The sequence below is a fragment of the Ammodytes marinus genome, assembly GCF_949987685.1.
Source record: "Ammodytes marinus genome assembly, chromosome: 24".
Lineage (NCBI taxonomy): Eukaryota > Metazoa > Chordata > Actinopteri > Uranoscopiformes > Ammodytidae > Ammodytes > Ammodytes marinus.
In genome coordinates, this window is record NC_137228.1 from 6234514 (window position 1) to 6255308 (window position 20795).

The 20795-nt window shown below is 41.3% G+C and overlaps 1 protein-coding gene across 1 annotated transcript in view; it reads left to right on the forward strand.

The window, feature by feature from the left end:
* Positions 1 to 20795, forward strand: part of LOC307270018 (interleukin-1 receptor accessory protein-like 1) — a gene marked incomplete at both ends in the record, with an annotated part of 209324 nt that overhangs the window by 173251 nt on the left and 15278 nt on the right. The window contains 2 exons of the mRNA XM_080053146.1: positions 9031 to 9163; positions 19802 to 19947. Coding sequence (XP_079909272.1) covers positions 9031 to 9163; positions 19802 to 19947 — 279 coding nt within the window. The remainder of the gene's footprint in view (positions 1 to 9030; positions 9164 to 19801; positions 19948 to 20795) is intronic.

Below are 20795 nucleotides of genomic sequence, written 5' to 3' on the forward strand. Positions count from 1 at the left end.
CAAACCTTATTTCCACACATAATGTTTTATGAAACAAGATTACAAGAAATGATAGGATAAATTCATGTTACATGTAATTGCTTAACTCCACTATCGGTGTATGTAGTCCACTCCTTGCAGCGTAAACCTTGTATGGGTTTTGGCCAGACCGCCAGAGTGCTTAATAAGGAAAATATACTGCAGCAAGCCACGGAGTCGTGTGTGGGAGCGAGCAAATCAATTCGATTATCCACAGTCCAAGCTGAGATGTATGTCTGAATAACCAGAGGGTGAGCTATGGACTCCGAGGGGGTTTATTCTGTATGACTGGCGTAAAATATAAATCTACCCATATATCAGGCTAGCGGAGAGTTAGCCTCAAAGGTTGTTTGCACTAGGTAGCCGTCTCACAAGACTCTGATTTCATTCCGATGGCAATCACTGCCACGCGACCCTCCTGACCTTACAACATTAAAATCCTTTACTTAGCCGATGCACCATTCAACCAGTCATGTCGACCAAACCCCAATGAGAATTCTCGTCGCCTTTTTCCACGGCAGATATTTCTTATCATGGTGACATTTTGTCCGTCCCAAGACACTTGTGTCAATATTATGGTAATGTATCCAGCTTTTTTTTTACATTGTTTTTCCAGAGGTTGGAGGGTGACATTTGTATCCAGAAAATGGCCCAAAAATTCAAAGCCATGTCCTCTTAGAACATTAGATTTTATTTTTCCGCTATATGTTCATGCAAAATTGGAAGGACAGAAGCATAGGAAATACAAATCACTCTCAATTATCCTGCCTATCTAGCAGAACACCACATAGTAGCTCAGATGGAAACACACACACACACACACACACACACACAGAAAGGCATAAATCTCACACTGTGTTTTCCTGTGAACATGACGGACAGCGAGGAAGCAGCAGGACGCTGTGTAGATGATGCCTGAGCTGTAACCTTTCTCTCCCTCCTTCCTGCAGAGTCTCTCTCTCCCTCTCTCTCTCTCTCTCTCTCTCTCTCTCTCTCTCTCTCTCTCTCTCTCTCTCTCTCTCTCCCTCTGGCCCCTCTGTCACACAGTCCTATTGTCTGTCCCTGTTTCTAAATCTGCTGCTCATTATACAAGACCTGTTTAGGCACACATCTCTCCCAAGACAAACAGAATACAGGTGGGGGGAGAGAACAAAGGAGACGATATGAATAGCAAGGCTAGAGATAGTAAAGAAGCATGAACAATGAGAATAGACACAGATCAGTGGGGTTCTTATGACTGTGCGTATACACTGTTATTACTGTTTGACAATGTAGTGGGCCAATTAGCTTATGCATCCTTAACCTGTAAATTACGCTTTATACTTCAAATAGTCTACGTTTGCAAAAAGTTCCGTATTCGCTTATATTTAGATCTTTAGCTCACTATACGTTTGACTTTGAGTGAGTTTTATCGAGTTCAATTCACACACATTTTCAGACGTGAAAACATCACAAGCGAATTTGAAGCTGCATACTGATTACCTCAAATCCATGTGTATATACTATAGTAGCACAATTTAGAAAGTCTCAAGCTTTCTTTCAACGGATTTAAAGAGAAAACATATTTTCCTTTGTGTCATGAACAGGTGAAAGAATCTCATGAAAGTCATCGATATCTCATCTCCGCGTGTGTTTTGGAAAGAACATTCTAGTATTGCCACCACTCAATGGCCACAGTCACACCATGTGTAGCCGGTGTCTCCACTTTTCTGTCCTTTCCCTGGAGAAATGTGATGCAATGATTTCCAAACGCACTTACACCAGCCCCCTCCCTCCCTCTCTCTCTCGCTCTCCATCCCTCATTCTGCGGCTAGATTTGAGGTGATAAGTTACAGCAGCTTTTCCTCCTGCTCTTTCAAACCTGTTCCACTCATTCACTTCACGTCACTGCCACTGACTTCTTTGCTCATTCAGCACACACACACACACACACACACACACACACACACACACACACACACACACACACACACACACACACACACGCTGAAAATATCCAACAACGCTAGCAAAAGCACCTACAGTCCCAACCGCTCTGCCGTGTCCTGTTTTCATTACATGGGCTCCCCGGGAGAGAGTATGGATGTGGCAGCGCTCCCTGGCTCTCTCTCTCTCTCTCTCTCTCTCTCTCTCTCTCTCTCTCTCTCGCGCTCTCTCTCTCTCTCTCTCCCTCTCTCTCTCTCTCTCTCGCGCTCTCTCTCTCTCCCCCCCTTCGCTCACTGAGCACAGTAAGCTGTCTTGATCTTGGCTGGTGCGTTTGCTCCACTAGACCATTTAGGGACTAGATTCTTCCCAGCGATGGCTTAGGAGACAAGGGCCACTCTGCTGCAATAGGGAACAGCCAATCGATGCGTTGGCGAATGTCTGAACACATGAACATACACTCTTAAGGGATGAAGGCCAGAGTGACATATTGGTACATTGATGTACAACGTATAGCCTGAACTGTGTGCCCCCTTGCTAAAAGCCACTTTTTTTTGCTGCGAAAGATTTTACAGGACTGGGATGATAATGGATAGTCTAAATAATGGATAATAAATAATGGATAAACTAAATAAATTTATCTTATCATCACTTGTGGAAAGACTTGAAGGCCACTGTAGCTTCTATAATTATTTGAAAGTGAGGGGTTACCAATGGATTGTTGCAATGTAGAACTTTCCCGACTTGATGCCACTAAATATACCAATACCACACACTGCACCTTTTAAGGGGAACTTCATATTCAGAATGTTTGCCTCTGCAGCATCTGAAATGTACAATGAGATTGTTGGGTTCATGTGCATCAAGTGACTCCCTTCAGTGGGAGAGCATTGACCTGTTTCGGCGTGTGAGTAACACAAATCAACTCTGCTGTAATTTGTCACGAAAGAGCCAGTCTGGGGATATAAATAGCATTTGATAGTTTCAGCAGCTCCTGAAAGTCAGCCATGCAACTGCCATGAGTCACAACGTTTCGTCATTAACAAGCAAATAAACAAGACCGGGATATAGTAGATATAGTAGATATAGTCTGCGGTCGTTTAGCAAGTGCATGAAGGCTGTGTGTGCTGTGTGGCTGTAAAGAATGCTTGAGATCCCTTGAACTATAGTTAAGAGAATAATTCATTGAAAGCATTGCTAAAGTAGACCCACGCTGAGCACCTAACCACGGGGAGCTTCAGCCAGCAAAGGAGACTGTTGGGAGTGTGAGCATGCTTCAAAGGTGACCCAGCAAGGCCTCTAGTAACCTGCTATTTACTGCCATCAGTCTGTGTCTTTCTCCCGTTGTGTATCTGTCTGTTTTACTTGCTATCCTACCACATTTTCCTTTTTCCCCGGCTCTTTTGTTCCCCCCGTCAGTAGCTTAACTACATGGTGCCACATAGGGATTCTCTAGATGTTTTTTGTCATTTGGCACTTAGCCCGCCAGGAGTCCTTCCTTCCTCTGTGCCTGCATAGTTATGCACCACAGCCCAGTAAGCATTAAGGTCCTGTTTGTATACAATCCCTGCCTTTCTCACTGTCAGGGAAGCTGGTTTTAAATTACCATCCAACAGCAGCATCAGCATTTCAGACTATAAAGAATCAGGTTAGGCAAGGAGACAAGGAATTTCAACAAAGTTTCTCTACCTGACTCTTTTGGCTGCACCATTGTATGAAGTGACAGGCCCCCTTTGAAAAAGGAAAGGAAACATTTATATGTGTCCGAGGACGTGTATTTGGATTAGTTACCAAATGGATGGGACCTGACGGGGAATGATTGTTTGGGAAATTACAGAAATAACTGATGCATAACTACAACAACAACCACAGCAGATGAAGATTTCACAATGCCTCACTAGCAGAAATAGAATGGGCGTCAAAGTTTGACATCGCCATTGCTATCATCTGGTGATTTTTCTTTCTTGTGCTATAGCCTTGCTTCCTCCAAATAATGTGGCATTTGTCTAATGTTTTGTGACGTACCCTTTAAGTGTTTCATTAATGTCTAATTAGCTTTTCATGTGGAGAATTCAACTGTGACACAACACAGAAGGTTTACCATTGGCTATGTTTCTTCGCTGGATTGTGGTGGTAATACTAGTTGCTGCTTTTGTTTTAAAGAATAGTGTATTGTGAGAACATCGACGCGAGGAGTGGGTGTTGATCTTTGCAAATGTCATGCTTTGTTCCACACGGCTCGAATTGGACTTGTTATATGCGCGCCCAACCGTCCTTGTATTTTTGACTCTGTAATATTCAGCAGTACTACCTTGGCAAATGTGACAGAGAGCGGGGAAAATTGTAATTTCACACCATCATTGAGCATCTGCTGTTATGATTACCATGTTAACACGTTTATAAAAATCTTAAAAATTGCATAGTGTCTCTTTGATCTCTGCTTTACCTTCATTAATTAAAGGGATTGGCAGCAGGAGTTTGCCAGTTTAGCGATAATGAGGTGCAATGGCAAGTATGGAGAATGTGAGATTGACCATACACGAGGGGATGTAGCTAAATGAATACTGAACACAGCAGTCAGTGGCTGCCTTTTAAAATGTGGGACTTGAGAGGTTTGGGCTTTAATAAACACAACAGAAGTGAATGCTGAATAAAGAGACAATTAAACACATCTTGCAACGGTGATGTGAATGGCTATTTTACTGAGCTCCATCACTGTTCTTAACCCTTCACTGCCTGGATGAAAGATAAATAGTCGCTCCCATTTTGAGATTGTAACAATGTTCAGGAATTGCTGGGAAAGCCCCTTTCGCCATGGACAATCATACTGTATTATCCACTGATTTGATGCTTGGGCTTCTTCTCAGTCCAGGTATGTCGCTCGCTGATCACAAGCTGCAGGGCAATCTTCAAGTCCTTTTATGTCGAGCCCAGACTGTTCCATTAAAGGGAAGACTCATTACAGAGTAAAGTGAATGTCGTTTCGGCTGGACAAACGGAAAGAGCAGTTTCCCACTAATGCCAAAATGGCTTAGGCCCTTTACAACTAAAGAAGTATCTTTTCCAATCCACCTTGATTAAATCAGGAATAAAATAAATGAACGCCACAAATACAGTGCATGAGCCTCCATGAATGCTTCACCGTTCCTTGGCACATAGAAGATAGTTGAATTCTAATGTTGAGAGAACTCCATTTTTCAAAAATATATTCCCTCATATGAATTATGATTAGTCATTATGCCAACACCTTAATATCTCTTCATCTTACAAAAAACATTAAACAAGAAGCTGTTTCTGTCATTGCTGTTGAGATTGCAAATGCCCTTTCCAAAAAAGAAAACTTTGAAAAGCTTAGTGTTGTCCCTCTCTGAAGTATTTTTCCCGCTAGCTCCAGTGCTTAATTTATTCAAGGCTGTTCAAGGCAACTAAAAAGAAAGGCTTTGCTACTGGAGCTGGATTGTTTGGATTTGAATGGGAAACGCTGGTAGATTACCTCAACATGGATGGTGCGCTCACTGCATGCCGATGTACTGATCTCTGTAATCTATGTAATCTTCAGCAAGGGCCATAGGATGCTCTACTCGCTCTGTGTGGGAAGCCTTTAAATTTTTTCTATGAAGAATTATTCGTTATATTCCATATGTGTGATTCCTCCGTCTTTTGTTTTCTCGCTCATGTCCACACTGACATACACATACAGTATGCACTCATGCTAGGCTGAAATTCAAATAGGCAGAATTTCATGGTCTCTGTATCACTCACGCAAACAACTCGATAGATGTTGTGACTTGCTAGTGTTACTCCTTCAAGCCCCGAAATGTTGATACTGTTTTTAACCAAGAAGCTTTAAATAGAGTGGTTGGATGTTGGATGAAAAGGACTGGGTGCTAGGTTTTATGTATTATGTATTATAAAGCTATTCTACTTTACTTTCTATGTTTTAATGGTGTCTTAGTGTCCGTAAATGTTTCTAGTTGAAAGAACAAAAACTCTATGAGAGAATTTGTGATATACATTTTTATGGAGAGAGGAAAAAATTGTGATTAACATGCGAGAGTCGTGCCACCATACTCAGTGGTGTTTCATGGTGTCATAGTTTCCAGTCCGTCCGCTTAGCCACGGGAATCTTTGCTGACGTCTCCGCCCTGCAGAGCCAGTGCACAAGGAGAGATATGCTCTAGAGGCAAACGCAGATAAGACAGAGGAGACAATCGCATTAAGACCCACTTTACCCCCCTGACCAAGACCAGAGGTTGGGATTTAAATGTTTGAATCTGTGCACTTAAATCCCTGTATGGCTGTTAGTGGTGCATCATCTCCCCAAACTTGAGCACACACAACCGCTTCCCCATGCAGGCCCGGCTTAGCTGCTCACAGTAAAGCCGGTCCAAAATTAGCATTAGGGGAACAACATGCAGCCATATGCGTCAGGAGCCCTTTTGGAATAAAGTCGTGGAGACTGTTGTCTGCACAGCAGTGGAGCTGTCAATGCTACAACACAACACGCTGTTTGGATCCATGGGTGAAGCCTTCTTGACATCAAAAGGTGCCAGACAAAAAAGATCCCGGTTGCCTTTTACTGTTGTCTGCACCTGTCAAAATGGTGGGTTTTTTTGTTGTTGTTTTTTAATGTACTCTTCCCTCACACTGGCCCCCTTGCTTTGTGGCACCACAGAGACCCCTGGTGGACCCGGGAAGTGTAGCAGCGTGTGTGTGTGTGTGTGTGTGTGTGTGTGTGTGTGTGTGCGTGTGCGTGCGTGCGTGTGTGTGTGTGAAAACATTCCCTCTTCAGCTCTCTCACACACTCACACAGCCCTCGTCTCTCAGTCAGCTGTGGACAATAGCTTTGTCGGGCCACGGGACAAAATGCAAAACAGCCATCCAACTTGGGGCAATTCTTTCTGAAATCTCCAAACCAGATTTTCCCTGTTAACGCTTTTAACTATCATCTGAGCGCGCCAGACTGCACTAGAGGGGCCAAATTAGAGCAGGCCTTGGTAAAATAAAAAATCCCTATTATCTTTGAACTAGCAAGTACCCAATTATACGCCACAGTTATCTCCCCCCCATCTCACAGACTTCTGAGTCCTGGCCACGGGGCCAATGAGCAAGGAGTGCTAATGAAGAGATGCTGAATCACCTTTTTGCCTTGCCGGACGCACAAATGGTGGAGCCTCCTTGATCATCGGCAGTTTTTTTTTTTAATGCATCAGAGTCATTCCCAGGCTTTAATGATGTGGTTCTTTTTTTTTCCCACCCCCGCCCTTGGGAGCCGGTCGTGGCACACACACACACACACACACACAGGCCACACACTCATGGATGTGCCGTCGGCTTAAAGCATGTGTGTGTGATAAGAATGAGAGGTCTCTAATCCGAGTGAGAGAGTGAGAAAAACGGGTTTAAAAGGGGGTTTATCTTTCTCGAGTCACACAGGACGTGTGTTTCAAACGGAGGCGAGCTAAGAGAAGAACCCCCCGCTGATGTGAAGGCGGGAGGGTTTGTCTGTTGATATGCATTCTCTCTGTGCACTTTCTGAGCCCCTCTGTTCTCATGGTCTTCATCATCCCAGGAAGCCCGTCTGTACTTCAAACCGCCTGCTAGTAGTAGAAAAACATGACCTCAGATGTCTTGACGGCTAACTATCTGTCTCTCAATCCACTTCCACTCGTGTATTCGCTAACTGGAATGTCCATTAGTGGTTGTGTTTCAACTGCCTCAATTTCAGATATTACAGCCACACAAATACATTGGAAATGCTTCCATTTTTAGGAAATTAAAGGTGTTTCAAGTGTCGCAGAAGTAAGCACACATAATTACCTTATTCTCAATACTTAAGAGCAAAGTATGTGGATGTAAGCTGCACTGTATTAAACAACTATGTGTAAAGGAAAAAGGTGGTATGTTCTACGGCAGTGCTGTTCCCATAGAGAATTCTTATCACTCCTGCCGTCCCCCTCAGCGAAGGAGCATTCTGGCATCTTTCAGGTTCTTTAGATTTTACGGCTTGCGACTGTAATGTTTTGCTCCGGTCTCACCTTTTTTTTATCCGTTTTAATTCAATCAAGCCACAGTGCCATAGCAGTGACCTATGCTGGATGTGCATGAACACCCTTTATTTTCTAATCACTGGAAGTTAGTTGTTAGAAGTTGCATCTGTGTAGTCTTTTGGAATGAAGGTTGACTCAATCCCATTCCAGCGCAATGCACCCACAAGGGCAAACAGCATCCTCTCATCAGGAATACGATCAAGGTTATACAAGTATAATTGTGCTGTGCAAATGAACCAGTATGAGCTTTGTTTTACATAGCCTATTGGAACTCATTAAAGCCCTGTGCTTAATAGCCGTGCTGTACTTTTCTGTTTAAAATGTAACAGATGCACTTCCTACAGTATACAGTGATTCAAATTAAAAAAAGTTGGGTCAGACCGAGAAGGGAGCTGCTGAAAACTAACACTAAGAGCTTTTGAAGTTACAGTAGGGCTGTGAAGTTGTCCTGAAATAGGTTTCAAGAGAGTGTTTTAAAGTTTAAAAGGCCAGCAGGGAATAGAAATGGTCTGGTATGGTTTAAAATGACACCTTTGGAGACTTTTTTATGAATTGTTTGATACAAGGACGCTTTAATGGAGTTCTTAAAGTGTCTGAAGAGAACAGTAGGAAGAGCATCTTTGTTCAAGGGGTTCAGGACTCATTAATCTAGTGGCAGATATGACCAGTTAGCCACAGAGAAAAAGTATAGATGTTCTTTTATTTTCTTATTTTTGTGTTCAGCTGCTGGCCATGTGCAGGCCAGGTAAGATTCAACTTCTACCAGTCGTCAAATAAATGCCTTTTCCACGTTTCTGGAATAGTTTGGGGGGGAATAAATGGCGCAACATCACTCTAGAGTAAAAGAGATTGAGATGCTACACACCTATCCATTATGTCACAACATTGCGTCATTTAACGCTCAGTTTTTCGCCTGTAGCACACACGACTGAACAATGGATACGGATTGTAATATTCAAGGAATCGCAAACGCAAGAGAGAAAATGTGATAGAAATGTCAGTTTTTTTGCCTCACATCCTGGCTCTTGTCTCCCAACAGGGACTCCTGTCAACCTGACGTGCAGAGCCTTCTTTGGATACAGCGGAGACGTGAGTCCACTGATCTACTGGATGAAGGGCGAGAAGTTCATTGAAGACCTGGATGAGGAGCAGGTTCAGGAGACTGACATCAAGTAAGACTTTAACTCAGCAGACTTTTACTCAGTCATTCCTAATATCCATTCCTAATTACAATTTTAATTAGGAATGGATATTAGGATTTAAGACACTAAACATGTATCATCTACATATGAATTAACAAAATAGAAAAAGAAAAATCATTAAAAGTATTTTCCAACTCTTTTAATATTACAACAGCGCTTGAACAACACATAACAAATTCATGAGATACTTCTAATCTCTTCAAAAGCAGCAAAGTACCCTGGGGCTGAACTGGTAAACACCTATTTAAACCCAGTCACCATAATTGTGTGACCGCGCATCAGCACACGGAACAATAAAAGGAACTCTTCACTACCGAGCTATCATTTCAATGATATTCATGAATCCTTTATGTGGCTGTTTTAATAATGCAGAGAGCTATGCATTCTTTATCATGTACAATATATATGCACAGGTCAGGCACTGCTCCATCAATGATTAGCGATTACTTTGCACTTAAATATGAGTTGGGGCTGCACAGCGGATGGCAATACCAATGAATATCTGTGTTAGCTTCCTTTTCCGTTTGGGTGACCTCAATCTTTTTGGCTTGCACCCATCACTGGAAACAAGGGCTTCTTTTGCTTCAAGTTATATGGGGAAAAAAACGATGTTGGCTTATATTATGAAAATGCTCTCTTTAGGTTTCAGGCTGTATACAGAACAGGGGATGTCCAGCTTATCAAACTCACCAACAAGTAGAATTACATATGAAACAACACTTTTGAACTTAGTGGTCATTGAGTCCTTTTTATTTATTTTTTAATTTTCCATTTTCCTTTATTTAACCTGGAAAGATCAATTGAGGGGTGACCCTCTTGTAGAGTAGATGATGAGATAGTTCAGTGCCATCTCTTAACATATCCCTTTACTGCTCATATCAGAATATAACTATCGGGCTGATACAAACCAATTGATGAGCTGATACAAGCACTTTTATTCACAAGATTTCACTTTCAGTCACACAGAAAGGCTTATAATGAGCATATAGTTGGATGGACGCAAACTCGAGACGAAAAGAGGATTTGATTATAGCAACAAAAATGAATTCAAATCAACAGAATATACATCTTGACAGTCGTCCAATTGGGAAAGGTGATCCTTCAAAATGAGTAACTGAATGCCAAGTATTTGTGCAGTGGTGTGGTTACAGTGTTGTTCCCATATGTCTAAAAATATGAGCCGCAAATGATATTTCATTGAGCTTAAGCAGTGAAGCAGGAATTCTTGATCCTCAATAATGTGTTAACTAAGGACACACAATCTGTTTATTGGTAGCAAGCCATGCAAATACTGTGGGTTGTATTTGTTCAGGTTTTGAGATTACAGCTGCATTGTATGAAATTTCTTGTTTTTTCTTACAGCAAACATTTTTTTCCCAGAGAAAAATATCCTGGTTACCGTGGATTTTCACAGACATCACTCACAACACTTTTCATCAGGACTTTCTCTATTGTTTTGCTAGAAAGTAAAGTAGGTCCAACTATTCCCAGTAAGGTGTGTGTATTATCCAGAGATACAGGCACAGGGTGTCTCAAAAGCAATTTATTGTTGCTAATGACTAGAAACCACTACGGCTAAATGCGTTGTTTTGTCATTTGAATGAAACAACCCTTGAAGAGAAGAGTAGTTGATAAAAACAATACATTTCCAAGTAGATGGATTTTTGTGCAGCAAACACTCCTTGGGCGGCTACTTTCTCAGGAATAAATCAGAACAGAAACTAATGTATGTTTCAAGTGCAAATCATTTGCATGTTCACTTGCTACACAATAAAAGCCAGCCAGCGTTTTGCCAGTTGGATGCTTTAATGTGAAGCATTAGGAAATATTCGGCCGCATTAGCAGTAACTTAAAACAGCTCTGCTAACAGCTCTGCTATCACAGTTACTGTAAAGAGCGAGAGCGTACTGATATCAGTGGTGAAAAACAGTAATGCCTGATTGCATTCCTACACTTTTTCATTGAGCACAGAGATGAAAGACAGAACAATACAATTATTTTAAAGGTAATTACTGAATGTGAATGAATTGATTAATCTAGCTATTGCTGTACAAAACTAAATCTAGCCATAAATAGAATTGCTTTGATGAAAATAATTATTGTGATTAGAAAATCAAAGTGTGTGTGTGTGTGTGTGTGTGTGTGTGTGTGTGTGTGTGTGTGTGTGTGTGTGTGTGTGTGTGTCGGTGTGTGTGTCGGTGTGTCGGTGTGTGTGTGTGTGTGTGTGTGGGTGTGTCGGTGTGTGTGTCTGTGTCCTGCCTCAGTGACTGTACTCCTGGACCCCACATACAGTATGTCTAGAAATGGAAACTCCCCCTTGTCGACAAATGCCGCCTAATGAAAAGGTTAACTGTAAGCAGTATGACAAGGCTGGGAGGAGAGTTAGCGGCCCAGTCAGTGACCTGGCATTTGGAGATGTCTCTATTAGCCCTATAGCGCGCTCAGTCCAGCTTCTCTTGTTGTGAAGGACACGGGGGCCAATTAGAGCCTACAGGATTTAGGCTTGGGTGGCAGGTGGCGGCATGCTGACATGGTAGGTGGTGTTATAAAGATGAGAGGGAAGGATAAAGCAGGAGTGCTTCAAATGCTGTTGGAAACTCTGCTCTCGTGTGATAGTCAAATGAGCTAACAAGCCAAGAGATCAAAACCATGACCCTGAGCTACTTTGAAAGAGTGAGAGAGAGCGTGCGTGCGTGTGTGTGTGTGTGTGTGTGTGTGTGTGTGTGTGTGTGTGTGTGTGTGTGTGTGTGTGTGTGTGTGTGTGTCTGTGTGTGTGTGTGTGTGTGTGTGTGTGTGTGTGTGTGTGTGTGTGTGTGTGTGTGTGTGTGTGTGTGTGTGTGTGTGTGTGTGTGTGTGTGTGTGTGTGATTATGTGTGCACAGGCAGAGAAGGCTTGTTTGCATACTGGGTGCCCTCAGCTCTCAGTGTGCAACATTCAGGTTTTTCAAGTGCATATTTTTTGTTGTGTGCCACGGCATGGTACTGTCTCCCTGTGTGTGTGTGTGTGTGTGTGCGTGTGAGTGTGTTTATTTATTTAATATGTTGTTCCCATTTGAATGTGCACCACTTCAAACCCACTCCCTGACATCATTCCATGAGCTTTTAGCTTTGAAATGGAAATTAATCACACCGGAGTATTCCCTGAAGGGCTGCCTGTAATACATGAAATGGAGCTTTTGGCACAATGTTTCACCACTCAGATTCCGGGTTGATATAAAAATGTTGTCGGCTGCAGAACAAGACTTTGTGGATCTCAGAGGTGAAGTTACAGGGTTGACTGGAGACATATAAAGGCCTGCTGAAGTTTACATGAACAAGTCTGGGTCCCTAGCGCGTGTGTGCGCAGCACCGTTTTGAGCAGCAGTTCAAGTGAAAAATGTCATTTTGTAACTGTAATTGATTGTACAACAGATATATTCATGGGAAATCAGGGTATTCACAGACTCCAGCATTGTTTCCACTGCCTTTTCCAAACCAAGTTATTCTTGGCCTTTTACAGTCCGATATTGATGCAACAATGATAGACATACAATAATATACAAACATTTTTGAATTAGTGATTTGAGGGTTCTATGGAGATACTCTTTACATGGGTGGAGGATGATATTTTGCTAAATGTTTGGGATTTTTGCTTTTCTATACTGATAGCAAAGTGACAATGCCTGTTAATCTGCATAACATCACTGAAGTTAGACATTTCTTGAAGAGTTAGATTTGAAGATGTGGTGGCAGTTGCTGGTTAGCTTAGTGTAAAATAAAGTCTTGAAACAGGGGGAAACAGCTTTGTCCAAAGTGCGCATGTAATGTTCCATTTTACGCTATGGGTTTTGTAAGGATTAAACAAGGCAGACACAAAAGGTTTCAATTAGTGAGCTTAAGAGGTGCTTGAAAGCAGGTTTGTGGCCTTTAGACATAGCCAGGCTATGATCTATTTGTTAGTTTTTCTCAATTGACAAAAAATTTTGGTATAGAAAAGACTCATTTTTTCCGATATCTGCAAATCAGGAATTTTACGCAGAAGTTAATTCCCCAATTCCCTCACAAACCGCCAGCCAATCATGTCGATTTGTTTTTTTCTGTAAACCCCACATTAAAAGGCTAAATTTCTGTGTTTTTCAACCTTATTTCGAAGTTGCATAGCCCCTCATTAGCAGCTATAAGAACTCTGTGGGAGCAGGACCTTGATTCTGCCTTCACAGATCACATGTGGGATTCAGTCCTGGATCAGATACATTCTACCTCCATGTGCGCCCGACATGCTCTTGTGCAATTTAAAGTAGTACATCGTATCCACATGTCTAAAACTAAATTAGCTCGTATGTTCCCCGATGTAGACCCGACCTGTGATAGCTGTAAGAACGCACCGGCATCACTCTTTCACATGCACTGGTTGTGTCCCACCTTGACTGAGTTCTGGACATCAGTTTTTCAAACAATTTCTGAAGTACTGCAGTATCAAATAGAGCCGAATCCTTTTGCTGCAATTTTTGGCATTGCTCCAAATCCGGGCTTGCCTAAAGTGAAGCTGAAGGTACTGGCCTTCACCTCGCTACTTGCTCGTAGGGCTATATTACTCAAGTGGAAAGATCCTGCTCCTCCTTCCCACTCACACTGGATTAAAGACATTATGTCATGTATGAATTTAGAGAAAATACTTTATACTACCCAGGGATCCGAGATTAAATTTGACAAAATTTGGCGCACCTTCATAAATTATTTTGATAAACCAACTACAATAATACAGGAGTAGCTACCCCCTCCCCTCTTTTTTTATATTTATTTATTTATTTAATTTTTTCATCGATTGTTTATTTTTGTTTTTTGTAGTGTGTATTTTGTCTATGTAATTTTCTAACATTGTGTATTGTTTGTTTTTTTGTTTTTCTTCTTTGTGTGCTGCAGGATTGGTTGTGAGTGGGGGTGAGATGTGGGAGGGGTGTGTTCGGAGGGGGAAAAAAGGGAAAAAAAATTAATCAATCATTGTATTGTATTTGCTTTGCAAATTTTTTTTTGATGAATAAAAAAAAAACCTTTGAACAAATAGACATAGCCAGGCTAGCTGTTTTCCTAAAATAAGCCAATAATAATAACACAATGTGGTATTGGTAAGAATAGAAAAAGCATATTTCCAAAAGTGCAGGACTATTCTTTTAAAACAAAACATTTAGAATAGCCTCTTGCATCCATATTTTAAAAGACAGACTGAAATAAAAAATAAAAATGTCGTACAAGTTGACAAACAGTTACCTAGCCTCTCTTACCCCACTGTTTTGCCAGTGTACCTATTAACTTCTTACACCTACCATCTGATTTTTACTTTGGGCAACACAAGGAATTCTCTGCACACCCATTATTCCATTTATCCATTTCCTTGTGATTCAGGCTCAGTGTGCTACAGAGCATTAGCATAGCTGTTCCGAACCAACTTTGTCCAGCACTTCGAGGGCTTGAAAAAGATCAATTTGACCAGGCTAACAAGCTGGTATAGTACTACCAATGTTTGGAGGTAACATTTCTGTGGCCCTCTCAGCACACCATAGCTAATAGATCCCCTCAGGACTTGGCTTCCAGCAGGTCATCTGTAACAGATATACATGTCACTATATAGCCTACTGTATCAGAAACTTTAATTAAAAGGTCAGAAGATAAAAGTGTCAGGAAAGCCGGGAACACTTTGAATTTAGGGCAGCCTGGACTTTTAAAGTGAGACACGTGGCCTGAGTCTTTGAAAACCTGTATGTAATTAAACTTTATTCAGCTGTAATAATTAGCTATTTATCATTTCAATTTTGGCCAGACATGGTCCTGCGGTTGCAAGTTCAAACACTGTGTTTGAATCGAGCAACTCAGTGAGTCATTGTGTGGCTTCTTCACTGTGTACAGCATGCACTTACACTTACATCTCCATCCAGCTTACATGGCAACCGTTTACCGCTGCTCTCGACCTTTTTGCACACCCCCCGCCAGATGTGTGTGGGGGTGTGTTCACGCTCTTTTCCAGGAACACACACTTTCTCCAGCTTCAAAACTTTCACTAAGAAATATGACGGATACGAGGCTTTTTTTTTTTGCAAAGAGAGATTGATTTTTTTTTATTCTTTGCCAACACCTACAGTGTTTCAACTCGGTCTATGTTGCGTCACACATAAGTGCCACCTCTTTAAAAAGCCATCAGCGTGGATCTATATCCTCAACCTTGTAGAGCGGCGTGTCTCTGCCTGACTGGCCACGCAATGGAGAAGGATGAGTGTTGGAAAAGCTCGCAGGAATAAAGAGAAAAAGGCTTGGTTACGTTCCTTGTCACATAAATATTCACACATGCCTAAACCCAGAAAGTAACCTTACCTGCAGAGTACCTTTAAAAAAAAAAGTACAAACTCATAATTAGTTTTTATGAAGCAGGTGGTCCATACATCTACACAATGATTACTTCTAATTGACCTTTATTCTGCATGGTTAATAAAAGAAATCTCCCAGCAAGTGTGAGATTTTCTATGCGGGGTACCAGTTATTAGCAGCACTCTGTAAAGGTACTGGTGAGCTATTGCCAACGCAGGAGTGGTGGTTGTATGGTAGTTTGTCTTCATCTCCGCGGCACTCCGATATCAGCTTTGTTCACTCTGTTCATTGATCAGCAAGAATTAGATTTTCATATTCATGTTCTTCATATTCAAATGCCCCACAGCAGGCAACGGATGAATGCTCAAGTGGCACTTGTACCTTTTTGGTGCTATTAGTCCCATGTATAATTAAACAGGGCTTTTGAAATAGCTGCAATTTGTGTAACCTTAAAACAAGATGATCGGCCCTGATAGTGCACAGCAACCCACAGAGGTTCAGCTCTTTTAGCCGTCAGTTAAGCCTCAATGACTGCATTTTGCGAGGCAGAAAATTTGTCGCAGTTATTTTTTCTTGGATTTCTAGCATTAGGGGAGCGTGAAAAAGGCTGCTGTGCTTCTACATCCTTTAGAAATATTCATGTTAGAATAATTTCCTTCCGTGCATAAAATGATTTCCCCACCTAGATAGCCATGATCGATTCTTTCTTTTAAGAATCTTAGCTAGTTGAAGCTAATCACACTATAAATAAGCAGGACAAACACATTATTGGTGATAACAGACAAGCTCCAAAATGTGCTTTCATTTGTCAATATAGTATGTAGTTGTTACGGTGTGTGGCAGGCAAGCAGGACCCAAATGCAGACGTACAGCAAAAGAACATTTATTTCTGCTCAGAAACAGGCATCAATACAAAAACTCCGGAATGGCAAAAAGGCAGAGACGTAGAGACACGGGCAACACAGGAGAACAAGACTCAGAAGACACCACACGACAAACCAAAATAAAACAGGAAACCACAAAAAACAAGACAGGACAAGACAGACCATGACAGTAGTCATTGAGTCATTTTCCATAAGTAATTGATTACATCTTCAAGTGACTTAACCAATACTGATCCCGTCAGCCTCAGCACTACTTTGTATTCAGTGGTCATTAGTTAACATTATCATGCTAACAGGATAAATGAACATAGTGAACATTTTAAATATGGATACCTGCTGCACATCAATCATTTTAGCGTTGTCATTGAAAACATGTTAGCATGTTCCACATCTCAACCTCAATCAGCAAAATGAATGTTGTTCAGTGTTGCGTTCAGATGCTTCCAACTTTTACTGTTATATCTCCAATTTAAAAAGCTTCGCTAAAGCACACCTGTATCAATAGCCATACTGTCTGACTGCTGTATGTAGTGTGAAAAGATTTCTGGACAAAGACTGAATTATATGCAGCAAAAACATCGAAAGAGGGTTTTTTTCCCCCTATCACTCACCGTAATGGCAAAATGTTGTGAAATACTGTGGAGCTGCAGTGTATCATGACAGTCACACTATTATCCCCTTACCAACATGTCACAACCAATAGCCTCAGCCGGTCAACAAAGGACTATCTTTCATGGGCAAAATCTGCCATGACTCATATGTTGCTGCTCTCTTGTCAGTCATGGGCTGTCACCTCCTGCATTTAAAAGCATTGGCATGATAGCTTGCGCCTATTTTAGTACAGTATTTTATTGAGTAATGTATTTTAATGTGTTCTATGTGTGTGTGTGTGTATGTTGGATGTGAGTGGACCATCTGAGTCCTTAATAAATATTATTATTTACTGAAATGTTATCAGCAGATTATTGATCTTGTAATTAAAGCTATATAGTGCGTACCTTTTTCGGCTCTCACCAAAAATCTCTCCGTCTCAGTATGGCAGCGTATACAAACTGGTGTTACCCCATGACACTGGCACAGGAGCTAAACCCCCCCCCCCCCCCCCCACCTCCCCTGATAGAATCTAATAATTCCAAGGTCATGATTTATTGATTTTCCAATGCATACTGTAGACACAATTCAAATCTCCTTGAGGCATAACAGTTTTATTTTTAAGAGAAATCTATATTTTATGAAAGAGTCAATACTATATGTATGACTTTTTGACTGCATGTGGTTATTCTTTTCCATAGTGTATGTATTTCTATATTGTGTTGTTGTTGGTAATTTGTTTTTGCACAGATTCAAAAAATTTGATCTGACACTGTTATTTGGTAGTCACAAAGCATACTGTACCTGCATACATTGGGACTACGGATTTAATAAAAAACACTTTAGGTCTGCATGTTCTCTGATGATTTTTTTCTTATTTATTTTTTATTTTTTTTTAAAGATATTTTATGGGCATTTTTTTGTTATGTTTTATTGATAGTGTAGAGACAGAGTTGAAATGGGGCAGAGAGGGGAGTGACATGCAGAGAACGACCGCGGGCTGGAATCGAACCCGGGTCCGCTGCTGGCCGAGGCCCATGGGGGGGGACGCCTTACCAACTGAGCTAAGGGCGCCCCCCTATTTATTTATTTTTCTACGACTTCAGACTGTCAGAAGCTACTTTGAAGTTTCCCTCACTGTCAGTAATGTGGCGGTCAGACTTCCCGTTTTGGCAAATGTTTTGAAGTCAGGTTGCTGTACAAATTTGACCAAACAGCTTGTAAGTTGGTTCTGTTTTACCGGCCAAGATTCACAAACTTTTAAAAGCTTTAAGACAGACAGTTATACATCAGACGTTCTTTCCTAATTGATGAAGTCCAGGCCTTTTATCTGTCTAAATCAAACAGCATAGACACATTATTTTGAGGGAAAAAAATTGCACTGAAAGTACATTATCTACTTTGTCACACCAGGCAAACACTTTCAGAATGTATTTCTTTAAAGGAATGAAAGGAGCAGGTGATTATGCTTAACTATTTCACCCTCTGTGAGAATATGAGCAAAGCTAGTGAACAGTAAGAATCAGACAATATGTCTGCCTTTGATTTATCTACTTTGCAAACTGCCTCTCCTAAAGCTATACTCTGCATCCTGTTCAAACAGGTAACCACATTTATCACTGGTGTCTTTGGTTTCTCTCATTTTAATAATTGCATTTTGACAACATTCAGTATTCATATATTCACAATGGATCAAATGATGACATGTTGTGTGAAATGTTCTGTTTGTTGTGATAAATCAACTTCATTCGACTCTGCTGTTCTGTTCAGTGTCATTCAATGTTGTGTTTTCAGCTTGTTCCACTGGTTTACAGCTGCAAAAATGTATTTATTATATATATGTTGCCATATAGGGGGCAGCACAGCAAGCTGTGAACACAACATTGATATACAATCACCTTTTGAAGGGAATATGGATAATGTGTTAGCAAACAGCCAGCAGACACAGATCATAATGAACATTCATTTTGAGACATGTTTCTCGACAGTTGTTAGTCCTCAATTTAGTTTTGGTCTCCACCCACTGCTCAACACGATATCTGTGTCCTCTGCAGAATGCTCCAATATACTCACTAGCTCGCTGCCAACTGTGTCTGTCTGTTATTGGGATCTGGGACAGTAACATACAGTATATTGTGGGTTTATCAGAGCTTTTTCACTGGAAGCAGCTGCCTGCTGCAGCCGAGAACACATTTAATGAGAGCAGTAAGAACCTGTGAACCATAAAACAAAAACAATGAGCTGAATAATGCTGAGGGAGGAACGTCATGATTCGCTTTGGCTTCCTCGTTAGGAGTGACACCTTTACAATTTCCAAAATATTTAGAGTGTACCTTTTGTCTGTTGTGCAGGTTTTGCCCATGTTAACTTAAATTTCCTCAAAAATGTCATCAACTAGACTTTTTGTACAATAGACAAACTCTACAGGGGCATGATGCCAGCTACAGTGGAACCCCTTTGTTTATACCAGTTTACAGAGCCTAGGTTGTGTATTAACACAACATTTCTTTAGGCGCACAAACAGTATGGACAGGTAGCAGACAGTGAGATATTCCCTGATATTGAAAAAAAAAGTGATTTCTGAATGTTGTGCAGAGTTGCTGACACCACCACCTTGATCTAACTTTTCGTTACCAATTTTACCAAAAATGTGTCAGGTCCTCAGACAAGTTACAGGTCATGAATTGCATGACGTATTAAAACTTGTCTATCCAGCCCTCAGCCCTAGCTCTGCCTGTGCTAGTGTTTCATTTGCGATCCATCCTTTCTGTTGTGCTCTCTGCTGTCCCCTGTAGGACAATCCGGGAACACCTAGGGGAGCAGGAAGTTTCCATCTCTCTGACCATCGACTCCCTGGAAGAGAACGACCTGGGCAACTACTCTTGCTACGTGGAGAATGGCAACGGGCGGCGACAAGCCAACATCCAGCTCATTAAGAAAGGTGAGGCCAGCACACACACACACACACACACACACACACACACACACACACACACAATAACTTCTATTGTTCAATGAAAAAGAAATCCAGTTATTCCATCAATCTAGATGGTTGATACAGAAGCCTTGGTATTTAATAATGGTGAAAAACACCATGTAATACCACAGGCCTTCGCTCTGACAATGGAGTGAATCTCTTTTTGTAGCAATTTAACCGAGTGCAAAGATGAACAACCAAACGGGATTCTGGGAAATTGACCAGTTGTCTCCTGCCTCGGGGACTAAAACAAAAATGGGACAGAATTGTAGATGGTGCATGAGGCCTATTCATCCACCTTAGCCTGGGGAAGAATCAGCTTTCAAAAAGGGAAGAAAAAGCGCTTTTGGGGAGAAGAGTAGGCAGTATTTCGCCGTTATGATGCCAGATAGGCTGTTTGAATGTCTAGCACTGACCTCTTCCATCACACACACACAAATCCTCCTTTGATCGCTGACCTAACACTCAGACATTTCCTCATCATTCAATTATCTTTTCAAATTTTCCTCAGATTTTTTGTAATCTGGTCCCGTGATGATTCAAACAGAGATGCACTCTTTACAGTGTGGTTATATAAGTGAGATATCTCTTGAGGATGCTAAGGGGGTCTCTGCGTCCTCAAAGTTGTCAGTTGTTGAATACATTTACATAGTAAGATATTTTGACTCTCTTTTAAGCTCGCAGCTTTGGATCCAGCTTTGATGGCAGCCCAGTTTTTCCCCTCCATTTGCTATATTAAAAGGGTTTATGGAGCAGCAACAGTGGAATCTCAGAATAAACCGGAGAAGATTAGCTCAGTCCTCGCAGGATTC